Source organism: Montipora capricornis, chromosome 3 (assembly GCF_036669925.1).
Source record: "Montipora capricornis isolate CH-2021 chromosome 3, ASM3666992v2, whole genome shotgun sequence".
Taxonomy (NCBI): Eukaryota; Metazoa; Cnidaria; class Anthozoa; order Scleractinia; family Acroporidae; genus Montipora; species Montipora capricornis.
This window is the reverse complement of record NC_090885.1, coordinates 9,035,878-9,043,377: the sequence shown is the minus strand read 5'-3', so window position 1 is coordinate 9,043,377 and position 7,500 is coordinate 9,035,878. Positions and strand designations below refer to the sequence as shown.

The 7,500-nt window shown below is 41.1% G+C and overlaps 1 protein-coding gene across 1 annotated transcript; it reads right to left on the bottom strand.

Moving 5' to 3' along the window:
* Positions 1-1,377: 1,377 nt before the first annotated feature.
* On the bottom strand, positions 1,378-1,814 carry LOC138039811 (52 kDa repressor of the inhibitor of the protein kinase-like). The gene is made up of 2 exons (XM_068885654.1): positions 1,701-1,814; positions 1,378-1,626 (listed from the first exon to the last, which is right to left on the bottom strand). Exons 1-2 carry the CDS (start codon positions 1,812-1,814, stop codon positions 1,378-1,380), a joined length of 363 nt encoding a protein of 120 aa, XP_068741755.1.
* Between the last annotated feature and the right edge of the window lie 5,686 nt (positions 1,815-7,500).

The following is a 7,500-nucleotide window of genomic DNA, read 5'->3' as shown; positions in this document are numbered from 1 at the left end:
TTCGATTCGAAATTCGAAATTCGATTTCGATTTAAAACACAACTCATTATTATTGGCAGGTAGAAAAGGGGACAGTGGATAGCAAAGAAGCGAATGTAAACACAGAAGCCCTTTTTAAGCGGAAGTTAGCTATTCGGCATAAATTTGATATACCTTGTTAGGATGTAGCAAGATTAATTAGCAAAGGACTGGAACATTTTTACTTCAAGAAAACGAAAAGAGCAGAAAGAGCAATACAAGAGTAGGCAGGCATTGAATTTCAAGGTCGTGCTCCAAATATTCAAAACTGAAGTGCATTACACCATCCTACAGTAACATGGGCTAGATTGCAGAATACCCGGCCACAAGAAAAACACTGCTGCCATAGTGCCGCAGTCGTCGTGTTGATTCCCTGACCTTTTTGTCCGCTGTGCCGAAGTGAACTAAGAATGACTGCTCCCGCAGTGCCGCAGTGCCTGTCCCGGAAATCGGTCCACTACACTTTTTACGAGATCGTGTGAAGAATATAGCACTCGTTTGCTGCGGTCATTCTTGTCATCTCAATGTAACGTTGACTAGGGCACTGCAGAACTGCGGCATCATCAGTTCTACTCAACTCAATTTAACCTTTAAGTCGACTAAGGCACCACGGCACTGCGGCAGCAATCATTGTGCTCAACTCAATTTAACCTTAAGTCGACTAAGGCACCACGGCACTGCGGCAGCAATCATTGTGCTCAACTCAATTTAACCTTAAGTCGACTAAGGCACCACGGTACTGCGGCAGCAATCATTGTGCTCAACTCAATTTAACCTTAAGACGACTAAGGCACCGCAGCACCGCGGCAGCAGTCATTGTACTGAATTCTTAATCTTCAGACTCAAGGGCACCCAACGAGCAAATTAAGCCAGTATTTTACAGCACCCCTCCCCATTGTCTGCGCGGTTTCGCCCCTGGTTTATTTGCCTCTCGCGCAAACAATATCGACAGCTACGCAGGCTACTTTGGAGTTAATATATAGTGCGGTGTGCATGTGGTGGGAGTCAAAAGGGAGCGGATAATTGTTAGAATGTGTGGGTTTTCGGAGAACATCTGGGGCGGGTCCAGGATTTGACGAAGGGGGGTTCGGATAAACGCCCGCCGAAGGCGGTAGCCCCTAGGGGGGGGGCGGGGGGGGGGGGGGGGGGGGGGTCCGGGGGCATGCTCCCCCGGAAAATTTTTAATTTTGGGGCCTCTGAAATGCGATTTCCAGCGTTTTCAGGAGCAATTTGAAGTAGTTTAATTGCTCTAAAGTCATCTCCATTTTTGTGCTAACTACAGTAGTTTAAAGGATGCATTTTCTTAACACTGACAATAATCGAGACGGATAAACATTTTAAATTCATTCAAATTAAAACTCATGATTCCTCAAAAATGGGATCAGCCAGCAACATTCTCCGGGGTTGCTGTTCTGAAAATTTCTGGACAACAGTATCATAATCCACAGGTTTCTTGTGGTGAATATTCATGAGCGCCAAGCCAGACAAACTTTCTGTCGTCATGGTGGTCCGCAGGTAGCCTTTAACCAGCTTTAATGTGCTGTTTGCCCTCTTACATGCGATAAGCAGCAAACAGTGGATGTTGGGGAAAATATCTGCATCACAGGCCTAAGATGACAAAAAAAAAATAGTTCAGTTTAATTTGAAAGGCGAACATTAAAAAAAAACATTAAGTTCTGTACCTCTAATGCAGGATGAAGTGCTTCTGGTTGGCTTCTTTCTGACTGCCACTTTCTCTTCCATCGATGGTATTCGACATCCAGAGTTTGAGGGTTTGGCAGGTCTGAGCTGTACATCTCTGAAACCGCATCAATGTTTGCATCTGTGCGTGACACGGTGACACTAGACCAAGTAACTGCACAGCAGTCTTCTGAGTATTACCAAATCTAGAACAATTCAAAATATAACCACTGATCAGAATTTGCGTATTTGTACTCTGTTGTACTTTGTGTAGTGTGACTGTTATAACTGGAAAAGAGTAAAGGAACAGCTATGTAATCTGATCACTTTAAATGGAAACTCGTCCTGAAGGTCGTCTTATCTTGCAAGCAACGTATCTTAAATGTCATGAAGACCTGATTAAAACATATTACCTTGAAGACATCTCTTATGTAATATGGTCAAGAAAAGGAACAAACAGATTGCGATGGTAATATTCCTCAGGAGTGTCATGGGGTGCATTTGCCCGGTGCTGCTGTCTTGAGGCTGTTCTCAGAACGTTGGGCTCGGTACCTACAATTGTAGCTCTGAACTGAGCTCCACAGCATTAGAGTACCATCTTTTGAACACAGCTTCAGCCTTGTCTCTCTTTTCGTTCAACTCTTTCTCGGTCTCTGATAGCATACAGTATGCCTTGACGATGTCATTGGACTTCCTTTGCAGTTTAACGCTAATCGGCTTAATGACTGCCAAAGTTTTCTGACTATTAACGCGATGAGAGACTGGAAAGATTAACAACATGTGTGGTAGAAGCTATTTGCCGTCTGGAGAGTCTCTCTGTCCCAGTTCCAAAGGGTTTCGGTACTGTATTGTTTGTGCTGCTGTTCGTCCAAAATAACCTCAAAGGTTTTAACAATCAACGGAAGTAACAGCGCGAACGTTTTGTATGCCTCGTGACGTTCAACCCAACCAGTACGGCAGAGGTCGCGGATCTTAGTTCTCTGCGAATCCGGCTGATCAACGCTGATTACTTACTCCAAGCACCTCTGCCGCTTTGGAGAATAATCGAAAAATTGTGAAATCTCCGTTATAGTTCCAGCCATGTTGCGAACTGATGCTAAGCTACATGCTTTTACTATAACGAGATTCAATACATGGGAATTGCAGTGCACATACAGGGCCTTGGGGTTTTTCAATCCTCTTTGCCCTACTCGAGCTCTCATTCAAACTGCTAGAAGAATTAAATGATTGGTGAAAAGACTCATTATCTTCGCTGGTCTCCCATCTAGGGAAGAAAATTTAGAATGTAAACTTATGATATTTCAGTTTTAAATCGATTCGTGAAACAACTGTCGAGAAATCAGCACTGTCTGCTTGCTAGAATTAAGCGTACTCGTGTAATAGACTAATCTATTAATGCTTACGTTGCTGATGACGGTCCGAAAAACCGGTGAATCTGTGGTTGCTTTGTCCTCTTCGACATATTAAGTCGTGAGTTGACGTTGAGGAACGTTTAAGTAGATTTTCTCTTTAAAATACTCCCGGGGCAATCTTTGACTCCCTGAGAGAACGATCCACAACTCTGATTTCCAAAGAACGGCGTGGCTTTACGCAATGCCGGAATTGGAATGATTGGCAGATTTGGCATAAACTGTCAGTTTTGGCGGGACGTGTAAGCGTTAATAAGCAGTAATTTTATAGCTCAAGCGGACGTACAAGAGACCATTTTCAACTAGGCACAAATTTGTCTTGTTTTTATTGCTGTTTTCGCGTACAAAGACACAAAGAAATATCATTTTGCAAAAGATATATTTATTAGCTGAGTTGGTTCACTTTTTTTTTTAACCACGCGTTTGTTATACGTTTTTACGTTCAGTTTAGGGGGTTCAACCGAACCACCCGAACCACCCCTAGATCCGCCCCAGAACATGCACCGTGCATTTATATTTCCGTTAGTGTCCAACCCGGTAAACATTTAATTGAGAAAAGGCAAACATCTACGCGTTCAACACAATCGCAAAATATGCTCCATTTCGACAATTTAAATTCTTGCAGTATGGTGGGACTTTTGTCAATAAAATGAACCTAGTTTAATGATCCATTTCCCAGGAATATCCTAAAGCTCAGTGGTATTCGGATTTTTTTTCCAAGTATCCTCGGGTCTTAGCTCCCACGAGTCTCCTATAGCTCGGTGATAAAGCTTCCGAACTAGCAATCCGAAGGTCGTATCGCAAATCCCCAAGTCATCATCGATAAATAAATGTCTTCAAGGTTTTTCTTCGTTACTTCAATTTTTTTCAACTTCTTGAAACAGTTGCCGAACTTTTACGATCTTACATGTCATGTGTTTCTTCGGTTATCCAGTTACCTGCGTACTTAAATATTTGTCATTTTCTAATAAGTTTATCTTTATTGGTTACTACTTGTGTACCTGTGTTTGAAATAATGTTAGTTTTAAATGTCATTGGTCTTTAAAATCGAATAAGTTTAGTCGGAATTGAATGTTATGTCTGTAAATTTGGTACACTGTTTATTTTGGCTCCTAAGTAATGCAATTTTTGGGTGGGACTTGTACTAGCAAATCCTTTTGTAAAATGTTCAGTGTAATAGATATTGTTGTTGCTGTTGTTTGAATTGTTTTCTCTTGACAGACAATGAAAAGCTTTGTATCACCTCTTTAATACCGTATTAAAGACTTGTACTGAAGTAAGTAAGGTATATGTATAAAATATATTAATTTAAGGCTCTTTAAAATACCTAAATGACAGATTCCCTACTCCTTCATATACTCCGACTCGTGAAATCCCTACCTTTTCACACAGCTGAAGGGTGAAAAAGGTACTCCTTTCGGGCGGAGCTTCCCAGTATAGGCCATTATAGGGAGTAGTCCCCCCGGGTCATGTAGTCCCAACGAATCGAGGTACTGGCTGAATGCAACCTCTTTGTTTATCTTTATTTTTCGCCCTTTCCGATGTCCTATATGCACGGAACTAATCGTCTTTTTAGGTCGCTTCAGTAAATTTATCAAGGTCTCTTTGGTAAGTTTAACTTCGAAGATAAGAGGTGGTCCTTTGACGGAGGGGTGGGGGGGGGGGGGGAAGAGAGGGTCCATGTTCTATAAACGTCCAATCAGAGCCTCTGACTATCGACTACTACTGCACAATTTTGACAGTCACCAGCAGTGTAAAAAAAACTCCTACATATATTTATGTCTGAACAGTAAAATACGATACTCGTAACGTTTCGACTGAATCATGCTACTCTTCATAAGGTTGTGACGTCGACTTGATTGATTTGTTGTCCAATTCGGTTTCTCGAGATGTAAAACGTTTATGCTGAACTACAAAAACATGTGATTTCCGCATAAAAAAAAATTGACCTGAATTTCTCAGGTAAGAAAACCATGACATCTGCCAAAAGATAAAAGGAAATCATCTTCAGAGTCAACTGATTTATTTATTTTCAGTGGTTCGTATTTCAACCTCCTCGGGTTTTAAATGAGCAGGAACAACAACTTGGACAAGAAAATCGCAAGCATACCAGATAGGGTTCAATATCAGTTCCTATGGGCTGCCTCCCTTTTTAAATTCTCTGATTTCCAAAGGAAACTACGAAATTGAAAGTAGTATCAAAGTATGATTTGGCAAATGTGATTTTTCTGTGAAATTCTCCCGAAAGCCAAATTGAGTTGTACAATCGAGATGACAAGTTTGACCACCCAGGATGCAGATCTCGTAAATTCACCTTGCGAGACGTACGTGACGTGAATCTGGGACGAAAAGAAATGGGGACATGAAGAGGAAAACGACATGGACAGAGGGAATATACGTTTCGTTGTTTTTGAAATTGGATTGAAACGTGATATGTTATAGCACATACCCTGCAGTTTAGCCAGTACGTAAAGACGGTACCTACTAATTCAAAGGTATTTTTGCCCCGGTTTATGATTATGCAGGAAATGTAGATCTTAGCAAGTGTTATGGAATCCAAAAAGAAAATTGGGGGTAACCACGCATTTTTCAAAGATAATTCATGAATGATATTTGTAAAAAGCTTTAAAATACAAAGCAACGTATGGCGTTTTTTTTCTCAAATTGAAGCTTAATTATCTCTCAAAAATGCCTGGTTACCCGCAATTTTATATTTGGATACCAAGAGTATTTACTAAGATCTACTTTTTCCGGATAGTTTAAGTCGCACAATAATATCCCTGTATTATTAAGTATCACCGATAGGAAACCAGAGTATCTCGAGATGCGCAGAAACAATAGTAGGCACCGTCCTTAATGCATGCGCACAGGCCTATCACCTGGTTAATGGCAGCCATGGAGGGCTGTTTTCGGCCTTGTTATGTTTCATCACCATGACATAGCCGTCAGGTTATGACGACCGTAGTCTTGCATGGAAGTCCTTTACTGGCAAGGCCAGTGTCTAACTAGTACTCCTCATGCAAGGTTAAGTATAAGGTACTGTTTCGCCTTGCTGTCAATAAAGGCTCAATGCTTTAGCTTTAGCATTGTTATTAGCTATGCTCACTGCATATATAATCAGCAACGCATATAAGTTTGGTGCATATGAATAAATTATCAGTTTGGTACAACTGCGGTACGGCTTGGTTGGGCAGTGACATGTCGAAAGATTTTTTTGCCCTCCTGTTTCTCATGAAGTGAAGTATCCAGTTCCCGACCGAGGAGCTCATGCAGTCCAAGACTGAGTCTGAAGAGATGAACCAGCGGTAAGACAAAGCGTCGGACAGGAAACGGGACAATGGGGAATTCGAAAATAACTGCCGTTTTGTCCAGTTCCCTGTTAAAATGTGACAAGAGCACTTTGAAGTTGCCTCTTTCGTGACTTGGAGAGCGCCATCTTGGATATGACGCGTTATGACGTAGCAATTGTCAACAAACGTGTTCGACCTCACCAAGTTCTTCGTTCCACAATCACTTTCTCAATGTTGTGGGACCTTTCTGCTTCAAGAAATTCAAATGTAAAATGAACTATGGTAAACGGTCTTGTGGTTCAATAGCTAGTAGGCCAAGTAAGCCATATGTGCAACAGAAGCTCAAGTCACTTGATACTTGCAGATTTTGGTCAATCAAACTAGGCGGCAGAAATCAGGCAAAACAAATTTAAACAAGACGAAAACCTTGAACATGTGACATAGAAATATTCGACAAGCGTAGCTTCTTTTCTTTTTCACTTTCTTTCTTTTGCGACAGCCGTCTTTGATGCTTCAGCAAACGTATCTGTTTCGCCGACGAAACTTTCATATGTTGCTCTATACACATAGCAAGGCTTTTCACAGCAACAATTACCGCTGTTGGGTTTTTACGCTTTCGAGGGAGATGAAACTAGACTCATGTCTAGACTTAGAACACATATTAAAATTTAAAAAACGGAAGATTCCACCGGAAAATGAAAATGTAAAGAACAGTCGGCCTGCGAAAATAAAACGTGGATTGATTCCTTTAACCTGAAAACCTGAGTGCTATATTGTCTGTTCGGGTCTGTCATTTTGCTAAGGAGGACTTCAAGCGGGATCTTCAGATATATGAATACTGGTCTTGGTACATTCGCTTCATACTGAAATCAACCAGTCCAAAATGCCATTCTGAATATTGGAGTGAGAAAACTGAATCAAGCAATATATAGACCACTTTCACTGTTATGCGCTTTTCCAGGCAGTAAAATAAATAACTTGAAATGGAGTTCAGTTTTGTTAGCTTTATAGACACTGAAACGATTTACTCTCACCATTCGATGGAAATATATAAATCGATCGTTTGCTTTGAAGTTGTAACAGGGATCTCGTAGAAAGAAAAG